Here is a 16542-nt window from a genome sequence, read left to right on the forward strand (position 1 = left end):
ATTTAAATAAAACCATGATTTTAAGTAAATGATGATAGACCCAAAATTCAGGTTAAGTGTCATTTCTCTCTCTCTCTTTTGAGGATTTATTGATCAGCTGCTCTGAGTCTTAGCTGCAGCACACAGATCTTCGATCTTCATTGCAGCATGCGGGGTCCTTAATTGTGATATGTGGGACCTTGTTTTTTTCTTAGTTGTGGCATGTGGAATCTCCTATTGATAGTTATGGTATATGGGATTGAGTTCTCCAGCTAGGGACTGAACTCAACCCTCTTAGCCACTGGACCACCAGGGAAGGCCCTAAATAAATAGTCATTTCTAAGATTGGGTAGTGAGGCAATGAAATATTGAAAAAGAAGACATAGTATGTATGAAACAGAGATGCTAAAGCCAGCTCACCCTGTCTCACAAAAGCCGACTGTTAAATTTTCCAGTATTTTGAGAGCCGGTTGTTAGACTGCTCATAGTTTGCAATCAACTATGTATATACACCCTGTGTCTACATATACCATGGAAATAAGTAAACACCAAAACCAGGGCCACATTTTTTTTTTTTTTCAGGTAGCTGGTTGTTAAACACTTGGTAGCATACCACTGTCTGCACCTTGGCATGAAGTCAAGGGGGTTGGTGAGGCTCACTGCTGCTAGAATCTAAGTGTCCTGGAGAGGCAGGAGTCAGGGATGGTTAAGGTTAACAAGCCAGAGAAAGAAGCTACACTGACCCAAAACCAGGGGGAGGGAGGGAAGACCGGAGGCAAGTATAGATACTAAGTTATGAATATCAGGAAACCAGAGAATCGAGCGAAGGGAGTGCCAAGCCAAGAAGACAAGAAGGAGGCTGGTCTTGGAGAGCCCCGGCAACAGGCAAGTGCTATAAGCCATGGGTCGCCTGGTCAGGGTGGCTTTTGACAGGGTGACCAATCAGCTGATGGGGTTTGGTTGCTGTAGAACATGCCCCCTGCAGGAAGCAGGTCTGCAGCAGCCACTGAAATTGCCTCTAGCCAGAGGGCTTTAATGTCACTGAACTTCAGTGTGACAGGAATGTCTCAGGCTAGTAGAGACTGGCTGAGGAGCATGGCTTCTTGAAAACACCTGTAGTGGTCAGGGACCAACTAGGGGTCGGAGGCCACCCACCAGCCTGCCTGTGCTAGTCCAAGTCTGCAGAAGGATGAGACGACTGTCCACTAAGGAGTGGCTCCTCTGGTCTCTGCCCCACAAGGGCAGCCAGAAAGTGGCAAGTGTTAGTCACTCAGTCGTGTCTGGTTCTTTGTGACCCCACGGACTATACACAGCTCACCAGTTTCCTCTGTCCATGGGATTTTCCGGGCAAGAATACTGGAGTGGGTTGCCACTTCCTTCTCCAGTGGATCTTCCTGACCCTGGGATTGAAACTGGGACTCTTGCATTGTGGTGCTGTCTTTACTGCCCAAGCCACTGTATGAGGGAGTGGTTCCTGTAGGCTCTGTCCCACGGGGCAGCTCAAGTAAGTCCCAGTTGCAGAGTTGAGAGAGCCTGGGTTTCCCCCTTGAGGTTCTCTCATGTTGCTGTTTTTGTTCAGTCGCTTCAGTTTTGTCTGACTCTTTGCAGCCCCATAGACTGCCACATGCCAAGCTTCCCTGTCCTTCACTATTTCCCAGAATTTGCTCAAACTCATGTCCGTTGAGTCAATGTTGCCATCCAACCATCTCATCCTCTGTCTCCCACTTCTCCTCTTGCCTTCAATCTTTCCCAGCATCAGGGTCTTTCCCAATGAGTCAGTTCTTCACATCAGGTGGCCAAAATATTGGAGCTTCAGCTTCAGCATCAGTCCTTCCAATGAATATTCAGGGTTGATTTCCTTTAGGATTGACTGGTTTGATCTCTTTACTGTCCAAGGGACTCTCAAGAATCTTTTTAAAGCATCACAGTTCAAAAGCATCAGTTCTTTGGTTCTCAGCCTTCTTTACAGTTCAACTCTCACATCCATACATGACTACAGGAAAAACCATAGCTTTGACTATAGGGACTTTGTCGGCAAAGTGATGTCTCTGCTTTTTAATACATTGTCTCAGCTTGTTATGGCTTTTCTTCCAAGGAGGAAGCGACTTTTAATTTCATGGCTGCAGTCACCATCCACAGTGATCTTGGAGCCCAAGAAAATAAAGTCTGTCACTGTTTCCATTATTTCCCCTTCTATTTGCCATGAAGTGATGGGTTGTCACTGAAGTTGGGGCTCCCTCCTCTCCAGCCATTACTGGGGTCGGGGGGGTGTGGATTGGTGCACCAAGCTATAGGTCCACCTTTAACATGAGCCTGCAGCTATGACCCTGGGCTTGTCAGGCAGGACTGGCAAGCATGTTCCTCAGGACAGCCAGGAACCCACGTGTGATGGAGAATCTTATGTGTCAAATTTACTGGGGCACAGGATCCCCAAATACTCAATCAAATATTTTTTCTGGGTGTGTTTGTGAGTGCTCTTGAATGAAATGAACATTTAAATTGCTAGACTGAGTAGAGCAGATTGCCTTCTGTAACACCAAATGCTTGAATAGAACAAAAAGGTTGACCCTCTCTCAAATTAAGTGAACTCTCCCTGCCTAAATGTTGAGTAAGTCCATGCTCATGCTCAATCGTGTCTAACTCTTTGTGATCCCATGGACTGTAACCTGTTAGGTTCCTCTGTCCATGGGATTTTCCAGGCAAGAATACTGGAGTGGGTTGCCATTTCCTCCTATGTCTCCTGCCTTGCAGGTGGATCCTTTACCCACTAAGCCAGCGGGGAAGCCCTTGTTGAGTAAGGACACTGGTCTTTCCCAGCCTTCAGACTCAAATTGAAACATAGGCTCTTCTAGGGTCCGGAGTCTGCCAGCTTTGGGGCTAGAAGTACGCATTGGCTCTCCTTGGCTCCAGCTCATCCACCAAAGATCTTAGGAATTGTCAGTCTCCTTAATTACCTGAGCCAGCTCCTTGTCATAAATATATATTTCCTGCTGGTTCCTCTGAAGAGCCCTAAGACTCCATTCACTGTGTACACAACACATTTCCCATATGTAAAGGGACGGTCCATTTTCTCTCTCCCCATGCCTTCTGCCCTTTGCTAATAAACCTGGACCCAGAGTTTCTTTTTATATGGTTCAGCCTGCCTAGATCCCTCAATCAGCCACTAAAAAGCCAGCATTTGGATGTATGCATGCCCTTGTTCCAGCCAGTTAGCATCCCTGGAAAGACCACACCAATGATCGCTCTCCTCCTGCCCCTGAGCAGAGGAAAATCACAAAGATTGATTTTCAAAGGGATCCTTGAGATCTCTGGGCTAAGCTGGGTCCTCAGATAACGGTTCAATGCTGCTGAGGGCTCACTCTCCATCTCTCTTCCTAACACTGTCCATCCCCCAAGGCTGAACTCCCCCTTTGCCGGGCCATTCTCAGCAGATGGTCTTGCCTCCACTTTCTTGAGAAAAACATTTGACAGGAATTCCTGCAATGTCCCTTCTCTCCCCCATTCAAATGTCTCTGAATCTCGATTCATCCTTCTCTCTGTCCCTCCAAAACAAAAAAGGTCCTTAATCTCCTGATATAAAGGCAAATTTCTTGAGGTTGCAGTGTCCACAGCCAACTCAAATCCACACACGGAGATGAGGTCCCAAGGTTCTGCATGGTCATTTGGGAGCAGCAACACTTCACTGGAGCGGTTCTTGCCTCTGGACTTTTTCCCATGGGATGATCTCAGGGGACCAGCCCTGGCTAAGGAAGATGCCCCCTCCACCGCCCCCAGGCATCCAGAAGGCAGGCAAGAGCCCAGGGCAGCCTCTCGAGCAGGTCCCTCAGGCCATGCAAGACCATCCCTCTAAACTAGGCTTTTCCCATCCAGTCCTCCTTCCTCCCTTGGAGACAATTCACCTTGTTCGCACTTGTATATTCAATCTTTCTTTCTCCTCTAAATCCTTACCCTTGGTTAATTGTCCCCATCTTAATCCTGCTGTTCCCTCTGTTACTGCTTTAAGTGTCTCCTTTCCTCCCCCAGGCAGTTCCTTTGAGAGAGTAGCCAGCACCCATACCATGAGTCAACCTGATCCTTCCCTCACTGTTGAATTCTGGCTTCTATATCCAACCCAACCTCAAGTCCACCAGCCCTGCTCTACAGGGACTGCTAAACATCTAAGTCATCAAATGCAAGGATCACATCAATCCTCCTGGGGTTGGCTCTTTACCTGTGTTTAGGGTGTTAGCTTAAAAAATATTCACAACCTACAAGTTAAAAGTTATGTTTTATTCAATGGGAATTTTTAGGACTTCAAGCCCAGGAGGCAACATCTCAAGTAACCCTGATATAGCTGCTCCAAGGAGGCCAGGCAGGGGGCCAGGTTACACAGTTTTGTAACAAAGGGCTGGTAAGTCTGAATGTCAAAAGATTATTGTTAATTAAAGAAAACCAGCTATCTCAAGGAATTTAGCACTTTTATTTGTATGGGAAGATGCAAGAGTCTAGGCTCACTGAAATCGTTCCTTTGATATGCATCCACCTCTCTGGGGCCAATATTCTGCGCTTTCACATCCTGAATTTCCTCTGGGCTCACAATGGGGCGTGGCTATAGTCTTAGGCTGCTAAATGGCAGGTATTCTTTCCTTCCTAAATTCCCTCAAGCTCATCAGCTCACCATCTGTGGTGGCTAATCGCTAATGGGTGACTTCCTTTGTTTAGCGATATGTCAGGAAATACTCCATTTCTCAAGGGGAAAGAAACAATGTACCCAGAATACCAACAGAGGAGCAGGATCGTGGGAATTCTAATCAAAAAAGGTAGATCCAAGGAGAAAGTAGTTCTTGGGCGAGAGTCCGGGCTAAAAAGTCCAACCTCACCCACTCACCTTGCCAGCTGGAACCTGGCACATCCAACCAAAGGAATTGACAAGTTTCCTCATAGGCAGATGTTATCATACCCCTCACGCAATAAAGGAAACTGAGGCTCAGGAAGTTAAAATAAAAACCCTCTAGATTGCCCAAAGTTAAGCAAGGAGTGAGGATCAGAGCTCCTTCCACACGTAGTGTTGCAGAAACCAGTAATGGAGAAACCAAACACCATACTCGGAGAGTTGGAGAACTCACGTTTGTTAAGCCAGCAGGCCCAGAGGAGTTAACACTCCAAGCTCTGAGCCCCGAACAAAGGAGTTACAGAGTTTTTATAGAGAGACTATAGTGGACAGCACTAGCTGCCAACAGGCTGATTTGAACTAAGGCGTTTCACAGGCACAGGAACAGGGGTCAAAACGGGGAGATGAATGGCTGACCTTTACTTGGACACGCGTGATTAAGCAGGATTGCAGGGGCTGGGCAATCGCAAAGAGCAGGACAAGGGTGCGTGAGATAAGCTCCAGTTCCTAGTATTCTAAGTCCTCACTTTCTGAGGCTACATGACCTACATGATCCAGACTTTGCAAGGAGCAAACTGAGTTACAGAGGCAGAACGAGCAGGAGTTTATGCAAAATTTTAACTTTTCCTCTTCACTAACACATTTGCTGCTGCTGCTGCTAAGTCGCTTCAGTCGTGTAAAAGTACTTATTTGTCTCTCTCTACTAGAACGTAAAGTTTTCAAGGACAATGGTCTTTGTTTTGCTCTCTGATAGCTCCTAAAAGTGTCTGGCACATATTCAAATTGTTTAATGAGTGACACACTGTATGGACACCTTCGGATGCAGTCAAGAACAAAGCTCTTTCCTAGATGCCAATTATCCCATTGAAGTGCCAGCTGCGGCCTTTGCACCGCTCTATGGCTCCATCTGGTGGCAGTGTCTCTCTCCTCCCAGGGCCGTCGCAAGTTTACTCGGAACTACTTAGCTTGATTCTCACTGAGTGCGCATCGGACCAAAATCAAAGAGCACAAACTCAGAGCCGGAAATTGTAGCTCTGAGAAGCATCATCAGTAGCCAGTAAGCAGAAGCACCTAGTTCACGTGGTGCAGGTTCAGCCTATGGTGCTCCTACTGTTCTCCCACTCGCTGCCTTCCGCTCCTCGCTCCTTCTCTCTCGACAAGATGGCCACACCGGCAGTACCGGCGAGCGCGCCTCCCGCCACCCCATCCGAAGCCCCAGCTGCGGCCTCATCTCCGGCCTCGGCCTCGGCCCCGGCCCCAGCCCCAGCCTCAGCCTCGGCCCCGGCTCCATCGCCGGCTCCGGCTCCAGCTTCATCGCCGGCTCCCGCGTCATCCTCAGACCCGGCAGCAGCAGCGGCTACGACCGCGGCCCCGGGCCAGACCCCGGCCTCAGCGCCAGCCCCAGCGCAGACCCCCGCACAGTCTCTCTCTGGCCCTGCTCTCCCAGGCCCCTTCCCCGGCGGCCGCGTGGTCCGGCTGCACCCGGTCATTTTGGCCTCCATCGTGGACAGCTACGAGCGACGCAACGAGGGAGCTGCCCGAGTTATCGGGACCCTGCTGGGTGAGTGGTCAGGGGAAACTGACGTTCTTCTCTACTGCCCACCTTGTTTTATCTTGTTCCCCTTTCTTCTCACTCCCTTGTCGTTATTTGTTGAATAAGTATCGTGTGCCAAGTGACTCACATTTTATTTTTAATCTTCGCAGTAGCATTTCACTTCAACGGTTATTAGTCCCAGTCGACGAAAAATGTGTTCACAACCTTACTGGGACGTCAAAAACCTTTTGACTCCTTAAACCCAGTGACCAAGTTTTGCCCCCTTACCTACTACTGGTCTTTATTTTCCGAGTGTTAACCGAGAAGTTTTTTCTAACTAGTTGGCAATGGAGTGGGGACATCTGTAGAAAGATATCCCTCGCAGCAAGTAAACCAGTTTGGCAGGAACCCATTTGAATTTCAATATTCTGCTTTCTTAAACGTCTAAGCCTGATACGCCTTTCCTCGCTCTCTGTAATACTAGTCACCAGTGAAATATAGACTCCCGTTCCCCCACTGTAGACTCTGATTCTTCGTTTGGACACAATTAATACAATACAAATCTATTCTTTGTATTAAGGATCACATGGAGAAATAACGTTTTTCCCTGACGTGTTCCAAATTTGAGAAATGGGTACTTTATGTTAGAGTAAAACCGAGAAGCCCTAAAAAGGGATTTCTGATGATGTATTCTTTTCTCTGGGGACGTCCGGTCCTATCAGATTAATTTTCACTCCATCTTGATCACAGATACGGGGCACTTTTGTGACTCCACTTTAGTCCCATTTATGATTTCTCTTTCTTAACCCTTGAACTTGTAATAGTTTCCATTGTTGAAGACAGTTGGTGTATTGAGAAGAGGACAGTAGTTGTAGCCAGACTGCTGCAAAAGTTAGGGAAGTCTCTTTCCTACAGGGACTTGCTGAAGACATCTAACTGTGCTGACACAGACTAGGTATGAAGCAGCTGTCGGTTGCTGTCGTCCACCGCATCATGCACACTCCTGACACACACATTCTCTCTCTTATCTTTGAGAGTGTAGCATTTCACGGAAACTTCAGTTGATCCATTATCTTACAAACATTGCCATAGCTATCTCAAACCAAGCCTTGTATTCTCTTTACTTGTTCTCCCTTATTTTTTCCTTGAAGCTCCACTCATTTTCCAGGTTCCCAGGAAAAGTTTTCACTCTGTCCTTCATCCCATACCCCCACCCTCACCTCTACTCATAATCTCCCAAAGTGTGAAAGTGTTAGTCACTCAGTCCTGTCGGACTCTTTGCAACCCCATGGACTATATGGTAAGAAACAATTCTCAGTTCTCCACCCTAGGTTTGTGTTCAGTTCAGTTCAGTCGTGTCCGACTCTTTGCGACCCCATGAATCGCAGCACGCCAGGCCTCCCTGTCCATCACCAAATCCCGGAGTTTACTCAGTCTCATGCCCATCAAGTCGGTGATGCCATCCAGCCATCTCTTCCTCGTTTGTCCCCTTCTCCTCCTGCCCCCAATCCCTCCCAGCATCAGGGTCTTTTCCAATGAGTCAACTCTTCACATGAGGTGGCCAAAGTACTGGAGTTCAGCTTTAGCATCAGTTCTTCCAATGAACACCCAGGACTGATCTCCTTCAGAATGGACTGGTTGGATCTCCTTGCAGTCCAAGGGACCCTCAAGAGTCTTCTCCAACACCACAATTCAAAAGCATCAATTCTTTGGCGCTCAGACTTCTTCACAGTCCAACTCTCACATCCGTACATAACCACTGGAAAAATCATAGCCTTGACTAGATGGACCTTAGTCGGCAAAGTAATGTCTCTCCTTTTGAATATACTATCTAGGTTGGTCATAACTTTTCTTCCAAGGAGTAAGCATCTTTCAATTTCATGGCTGCAGTCACCATCTACAGTGATTTTGGAGCCCCCCAAAATAAAGTCTGACACTGTTTCCACTGTTTTCCCATCTATTTCCCATGAAGTGATGGGACCGGATGCCATGATCTTCGTTTTCTGAATGGTGAGCTTTAAGCCAACTTTTTCACTCTGCTCCTTCACTTTCATCAAGAGGCTTTTTAGTTCCTCTTCACTTTCTGCCATGAGGGTGGTGTCATCTGCATATCTGAGGTTATTGATATTTCTCCCGGCAATCTTGATTCCAGCTTGTGCTTCTTCCAGCCCAGCGTTTCTCATGATTTACTCTGCATAGAAGTTAAATAAGCAGGGTGACAATATACAGCCTTGACGTACTCCTTTTCCTATTTGGAAAAGGCTGTTGTTCCATGTCCAGTTCGAACTGTTGCTTCCTGAGCTGCATGTAGGTTTCTCAAGAGGCAGGTCAGGAGGTCTGGTATTCTCATCTCTTTCAGAATTTTCCACAGTTTATTGTGATCCACACAGTCAAAGGTTTTGGCATAGTCAGTAAAGCAGAAATAGGTTTGTATTAGGTGCCCCCAAATATTACAGTGACTGGAGTTAGACCAGCTGTCATCTAGGGTTTCAGCTCTTCTTCCAGAATGGAACCGTGGTACAATGCTAGATGTTACAGAGGCAGTGCTTACTGAAGAGTGACGCACAGATTCCACTTGCTGAGAACTTAGAAATTTTAAGTTAGAAAGCGATTCATGAGACATATTCCATTTGGTTAAATTAAATCACTAGTACCTTTTATGTGCCATAAAACTATTAGATACTTAGAATTCAAAAGCTGATAAAACGAATGCTACTCTTAACCTTAGATTCAAGATGAGATGTACTCTTACATGCAAGTCACTGGAGTATAATGTGATAAATGCTCTAATAGAAGGGTGCCATAATGGCATGCAAGTATAGAAGACTTGACTATTTCAGAAGTTCGAGTGGTCAAGTCTGTTGACAAGAGGTCAAATAAGATACAGAGTATGCATACTGCTAAACGTAAAATAAACAACAAGGACTTACTGTATAGCATAGGGAACTATACTTAGTATTAATGGAAAAGAATCCGAAAAAGAATATGTGTGTATATACAGGTATAACTGAATCACTTTTCTGTACACTTGTAACATTGCAAATCAACTGTACTTCAATTAAAAAGAAAAAGTATCATTGGGTTTGGGGATGTAGTTTCAGCCAAGAGGGCAGAAACCACAGTGAAGTGGGATTAAACGACCCTGATGGGTCAGGAGCAACATTGTAGTTTGTTGGAGAAGAAAGCACTGGAAGCCTAGCAGGAGGGGCTAGTAGGTTAGGGTAAGGAGCAATCAAGGGATTGAGAGTCTTAGTGAGGTCAAGAAACAATGTAGCAGGAATAAAAATATCAGAACTAGGAAAAGTTTGTGGTGTGATGTTTAGTGTTCACAGGTAGAAGTTTTCTGGATGATGGTAGGGTTAAGGTTATGACTGGGACCATATGGCTGCAGGGAGGTACAGGGGAAGCTCCCTAAAAGTATGCTCTGAGGATGGGCTACTGCATGAATGGTCTACATAGACACAGTTAGAATCCTCCAGGCAGCTGTGCAGGTGAATTATATTAAGAAGAAAGTCCAGAGGCTGAAAGACGAAGATCTTAGAGTGAAGATCTGGAGCAGGACGGGTAGCAGGAAGTGAGGCAAAAGGAGGCCCTGGGAAGGAAGAACAGACCCTGTTAAGAGAGTTGGAGATAACTGTGGAGTTTCATTTCTCTGGAAAATCCAGCTTCCATTGGTGCACATGGCTGAAACTTGGGAGCTTATGAGCCCAGTTTGGATTTTTGTTGTTCCTTTACTTTGAGGAGACCTCTTGAAAGCATTTGGGGCAGTTGGAAGCCCAAGATTTTATAACACTTGGACTATTCTCTCTCACAGGAACCGTTGACAAGCACTCAGTGGAAGTCACCAATTGCTTTTCAGTGCCACACAATGAGTCAGAAGATGAGGTGAGTGGGGATTTGAGGCCCCCATATGGACTATGACTGTTCATTTGCCAGGCTCTCTGTGAGGCCCTCCTACACCAAGTGTGCCATGCTCATAATTAGAACTGCAGTTCAAAGAGCTTTGTTCCATTTGGACATACTTTCCGGGCCTCTCCTCTTTGTTGGGAGTGGCCTCTTGTCCTGTTCACCCATTTTGCTGTGGACTTGTGGCTTAGCCTTCTTTTCTGCCCTTCTTCTTAGGTGGCTGTTGACATGGAATTTGCTAAGAACATGTATGAGTTGCACAAGAAAGTCTCTCCAAACGAGCTCATCCTGGGCTGGTGAGTTGGGACGGGGGTGGAACGTCTCTGGTTGATTGCCAGCGCCTTTTGCCACCTGACTAGGTATCGTACTTCCTCTTTTGGAGACAGGGTATTGAATGTGTATTATCTCAAAGGGCTAGGAGTTCTGTGTGTTTTGCTGGCAGTTCTGATCCTGTGAGGCCAAGAATACTCATTTTGAGCTGCAGCTTCTGAGCAAGTTGTTTTTGCCTCGCTGGTGACTTAGTTTTTCATGAGCTTTTAAGTCAGCCTTGTTTTAATTGATTTAATAAAATTATCAGTGTGTTTTTTTTTTTTTCTCAATGTTGTCCCTGGGGGTATAACTACTGCAAGGATGTCAGGTACCCAGAGACACCCATGTCACCATCCTGTTTAGTATTGATGTCACATGTAGACATGAGTCCACAACTCTTCCATTTTCCAGGTACGCTACAGGCCATGACATCACGGAGCACTCAGTGCTGATCCATGAGTACTACAGCCGAGAAGCCCCCAACCCCATTCACCTCACAGTGGACACCAGCCTCCAGAATGGCCGCATGAGCATCAAGGCCTACGTCAGGTGACCGGGGGCTTGGGCCGCAAGGGCATAAAGGCTCCTTCCTTCCTGCTAAGCCTGGGTGACACCTGCCTCCACCCCATGCCAGTGTCATCCTGCAGTGTGCAACCTGCTGCCTCCTAAGGAAGCCCCTGCCTCACTCTCGGCAGTTATCACTGGAGAGGTTTTACTCAGAAAGAGACTGTCCCTGAAGTTACCACTCGCTGACCCTGGCCTGCCCAGACTTCTGCTCATTGCTCATAGCCAGTTTCCAAGGGCAGCCCTTTAGGTATTTGAGCAAGCTTGTTTTTCCTGTCATCTTTTCCAGAAGTTAACTCATACACAGCTCCTACCGCCGATCCCCACATGGCATGCTGGCCGGGATTCTTCTCCATGTTCATTGATTTTTTGAATTGCCCTTAAAGTTTGTCATTATCCCTAAAACTGTGCATAGAACACAGGGCAGTACAGATTGAAGAATGGCTGTCCTTATCTTACACATGTTTATTAATCCTGGATATAGTACAGTTCGAATGATAGTAACATTGCTCTTTTGGCACATTGAGCTTGCAAGCAACTGGAATGCTGGGTGATGGGGGATGTTGCGAAAGGCTATAGTGGCATGCCAGAAAAGCGGCGGCTGTAGGAGTTGAAAGGATTATATTTTCTCCTTGGAATGATGCCCTTTGTTAGTGTGTTTCTTACGACACTTAACTTTGTGCTGTTTCTATCTCCAATGCTGAAGTGACCCGTTAACCATTATGCGGTGGGACAGAGGTGGTGCATGTCAGTTCTTACAGGCCAGTTATTGTACCACTAAACTCTATTTGTTGCCTGATTTCTTAGCCTTTCCAAATATTTCAGACTCCTGCAGATCCAACGAAAGTGTATAGTTGACTAAGTAAAGGCAATCACCTTTACTGAGATTAATTATTGCACCCAGTCTAATCTTGATGGACCAGAATAGATTTTTTTTTCAGTGCTAATGAGTGCTTTTTGGTCCCAGAAGAGACCTGTCCTGTCACTTCTTTCTGTGGGGAAGGATGTCTAGGCACCCAGTTCCACAGGGATATTCAGTGTCCTGTCCTCTTCACTGAGATTTCAGTGTGTGCAGTAATCCTCTGTAAAGGGTCCAGGCCCCATCCAAATGCTGAGTCCATTCTCTCAGGCCAAGAGTTTGGTGTGGCTTGTTCTCTTTAGACCTCTGGGCTTCATCTGGTCCAACCTTCTCATCTCAGAACCTTGGAAGCCATATTCTTGATATGCCTGCTTTCCCAGCCAGGACCAAACATGGAAACTGTCCCCCAAAGCCATCTGTTAACCTTGACTTCTGTCTCCGCAGCACTTTAATGGGTGTTCCTGGGAGGACCATGGGGGTGATGTTCACCCCTCTAACAGTGAAATACACATACTACGACACTGAACGCATAGGAGGTTAGTGACCTCCCCATTTCTAGGTCCTGGACATTTTTCGAGGGAGGAGATCTCTATATAACAAGGATGGAGGACCTTGGGTGGGTTAAGAGCAACCATTGATCTAAGGTTTGTATGGGACTCAAGGAATTATTTGAGAAGTTGTTAGAGGTGGGAAATCATCAGCCCCAGAGGCTACGTGGCCAGTCATATAAGACCAAAACCAGTGATTAGCATCCTAGGTGCAGGAGTTGAACTCTCTCAGAGGAAGAAAAGCTAGTAAGGGCAGGGGAGGGGAGTTCGGGGAAGCTGACTGAGTCCAGAAGGAGGTAGTTAGAGCTCGCGTTTCTGGTGGGATGGCTGAATTCTCTGTCTCTTGCACCCCGCCCACTCCCACAGTTGACCTGATCATGAAGACCTGTTTCAGCCCCAACCGGGTGATCGGCCTCTCCAGTGACTTGCAGCAAGTGGGCGGGGCTTCCGCTCGCATCCAGGACGCCCTCAGCACAGTGTTGCAGTATGCGGAGGACGTGCTGGTGAGGACGGGAGGAGGAGGGCGTGGGTCTCCGCTGCGAGGCGGCAGGGGCTGCACTGGCGAAGCCGCGGTCTCAGGGGCAAGAATTAACCATGCTACATTGACTCTTTTGGTGCTCAGTCTGGGAAGGTGTCAGCCGACAATACCGTGGGCCGCTTCTTGATGAGTCTGGTTAACCAAGTACCCAAAATAGTTCCTGAGGATTTCGAGACCATGCTCAACAGCAATATCAACGTGAGTGCCCTCCCTGGGCTCCTGGGAGCCTGCGCCTCAGCACGTACACGTGTGAAGGGGGTGGGGGAGGTGGCCTGGAGAGGACAGAGGAGGCGGGGCAGCACCTTTGGCCCCCTTGCAGTCCAGGCTGTGAGGAAGAGAGCACAGGTGCTCAGAGATTCTCCTCCTGCCTTTTCTTTGCTTCCCATAGCTCGGATGTATCAGAGATGGGACGGTGTTCTCAGGCGTTTCCTTTCTGTCTTCCTCCTACTCTCAGTCAGCCTCTCCCACCTTTCATTTGCACAGGACTGCCTTACCCTCAGTGTCCATCATACAGCTGGCCAGGCTTTCTGCTTACTCTACCCAGCCCCGCACTCATCCTGGATTCCTTCTCTTCTAGGACCTGTTGATGGTGACATATCTGGCCAACCTCACACAGTCACAAATTGCCCTCAATGAGAAGCTTGTGAACCTGTGAAGGGGCCGCGGGCAGCCCTCCTGCCACACTGGGCCCCAGCCAAGCCCAGGACCCAGAATGGAGTGAAGGAGAAATGGTGTCTTTGTGGTCTGAGTCACATTGAGTCAATCAACTGCTTGTGACTCTAAATAAACATAAGAGTACCTTTCGTAAGTGAATTCCATCTAATGTGAGTTTCCCTCTGGGTGGAAGGGAAAAGGCAGTTCTGGAGCTCACCCAGGAACTAGGAAGTGAGTACTTTGGTGGAAGCTGGTCGTGTGTGTGTGGTCTGAATCCAGGGCTGGATTTTTTTCTTGTGCCACTGTCTGCTTCATAGTTTAGTTGCCCAGTGAAATAACTGCTCTCATAAAGCAAAAATACAACATAATGGGAACATAAGAGCTGACCAGAGTCTGTCAGAGTCTATGTAAGACATGATATCTGAGCTGATGTTTTTTTCTTAAAACCAGGAAATCTGGAAAGGGTGATTGGGACAAAGGAAGTACATGGAAAATTGCTTAACCTGTTTAGAATCTAAGAAGGCAGGAGCCAGACCAGAAGGGCCCACAACCTGTGGAGTTTGGATTTTTATCCTGGAAATTGTGGGAAGGCATTGGATAATTAGATTTGGATTTCAGGAAGATTACTGGGTACTGGTGTAGAGGAAGGAGGGAAAGGGAGAAAAACAGAAGGCAGAGAGCTAGGCAGAGGGTCACTGTGATTGTCAAGAGAGGACGAGAGCCCAGATTCAGGCTGGGCCTTGGGGATGGTGACAGAGACTTGGGTTCAAGAGGCAGACCCAAGGAGGACCTGGAGTCTGGTTGACACTTGGATGGTGAGAGATGGGAGCAGTCTGGGATGTTGCCTGGTCTCTGATAAAGGTGATAGAAGGCCTGGTAATATATGAAAACCTTGGCTCCTGGAGAGTGGTGGAAGCTGAGGATGCAGAGGTAGGGTTACAGGGTAGTTTACCAAATGGTGAAGTCCTAAATGCAAGTATTGACTTATTTTGTAAACTGGGGCCACACCAGATGTTTTGAGAAAAGGCTGAAGAATTCAGATTATGTGTTGGCTCGTGTAATACTTATCAAATGCTGACCAGTGCACTAAGCAAGAGGTCCTGGTGCCTGCTTAGAACCTGCAGGGGGGACAAAGAGACTCACTTTGGGAATCATGAGATGTTACAGGTCATGGAAGACTTCCAGTTAGGAAATGAAATCTAAGCTGGACTTGAAGAGTGAGAAAGAGGCAGATTGAAAAAGAAGAGAGGAAAATAGGGCATTCTAGACAAAAAACAGGATGTGCAAAGGCTTGGAGGAAGACTGTCACCGAACGTTGCTCCGTTGTTGCCCACCCTGGCCACAGAGTTGTTTATAAGACAAGAACACTCTCTGTGCCGACAAGGATGCTTGATTTTTTTTTTTCCCTCAGGCTTTGCCTGTATGTGCACAGGTTTGTTTTTTCTATGAAATGTGTTTTCACACATTCTTTTTGTATGTGGTTGTGCCTTTGCTGAAAACACTGCAGTGTCTGGGTGTGACATCATCTGTTACTTGAGCCCTGTGATACCACACTTTGCTGATTTTCTCCCAACACCCTTAACAAATTGGTCCTTCCTCCTCTGACACCCCTCTGTCCCATCCCACCCCCAACAAGTTCCATTCCCCAGGGTTCCATCTTGGGCCCTCTGCCTGGAAGAGCTGAGAGAAGCTTGGGGCTGATTACTCTCTCTGTGTTAATGATGCCTAGGCTCCAACTCTGGCTGAAATTCAGAACTGGTTTCCTGATTCCAGAAATACCACATCTCTCACCTGGATGTCTCAGAAGCATCTTAAATTCAGCATATTTCATATTCAGTTGACTGTCGCTTCCTCCCCAACAAATCACTTCTTCAGGGAATAATACAACCATGTACGTAGTTGTCAAAGCCCAGAAACCTTGGGTGAATCCTTAATTCCCCCACCCACCATCATGCCTCAAACAGTTCATCACAACTCAGCTATCCCTCTTGCCCTCTGTGATACTGTGATACAATAAGAAATAAATTTTTTCATTCACGTTCCTAGATTCCTGGCATTCAGTTCTTAAACCCTTTGGAATTGCCTAAGTAATAAGACCATTAACGATAGAGAATCTTATCCCTAACCAACTTCTTTCAACTGCACCTGAGTTTATGCTAATGGAATGATGTTTGTATAGCAGCTGGATCACCTCAGGATGGGGGCTGGTTGCCAGGTAAATCAACCATGTTATTGGAGCTTAGAACATTCAGCTCAGGGAAGGGAGAGGGGCTGACGTTTGGAGCAGTCAGTCAATGACCACTGACTTAATCACTTGTGCCTATGTGATGAGGCCTCCATTGAAAGCCCAAAGTTCGGAGAACTGGATTGGTGAACAGGCATGTGTCCAGCAGCAAGACACATACCAGGAAGCCAGGGCACATAAACTTCACAGGGACAGGGACCTCTGCTCGAGACCCTCCAGACTTCACCCTGTGCCTCTTCATCTGCCATTGAGTCACATCCTTTAATGACTTGTAACAAAGCAGTAACGGTAGGTAGACTTTTCCTGGGTTCTGTGAACTGCTCCAGCAAGTCGACTGAATCTGAGGAGGCAGTTGTGGGAACCTCCAGTTCATAGCCAGTGGACGAGAAGCTCTGGTGTCAACCTGGACTTGAGATTGGTATCTGAAATGGAGGTGGGAGGCGGATATGGAGGGGAAGCAGTCTTGTGGGACTGAGACTTTAGCCTTAGGTTCTGGTGCTGACTCCAGGCAGATGATGTCAGAATTGAGTTAGGTT

At 47.1% G+C, this 16542-nt stretch overlaps 1 protein-coding gene across 1 annotated transcript; it reads left to right on the forward strand.

The window, feature by feature from the left end:
• EIF3F (eukaryotic translation initiation factor 3 subunit F) lies at positions 5905-14757 on the forward strand. The gene is made up of 8 exons (XM_018059490.1): positions 5905-6410; positions 10198-10268; positions 10506-10585; positions 11010-11147; positions 12466-12557; positions 12936-13072; positions 13192-13305; positions 13685-14757. The coding sequence occupies exons 1-8, from the start codon at positions 5948-5950 to the stop codon at positions 13760-13762; spliced, it is 1173 nt and encodes a 390-aa protein (XP_017914979.1). The 5' UTR covers positions 5905-5947; the 3' UTR covers positions 13763-14757.

The sequence above is a fragment of the Capra hircus genome, chromosome 15 (genome assembly GCF_001704415.2).
Source record: "Capra hircus breed San Clemente chromosome 15, ASM170441v1, whole genome shotgun sequence".
Lineage (NCBI taxonomy): Eukaryota > Metazoa > Chordata > Mammalia > Artiodactyla > Bovidae > Capra > Capra hircus.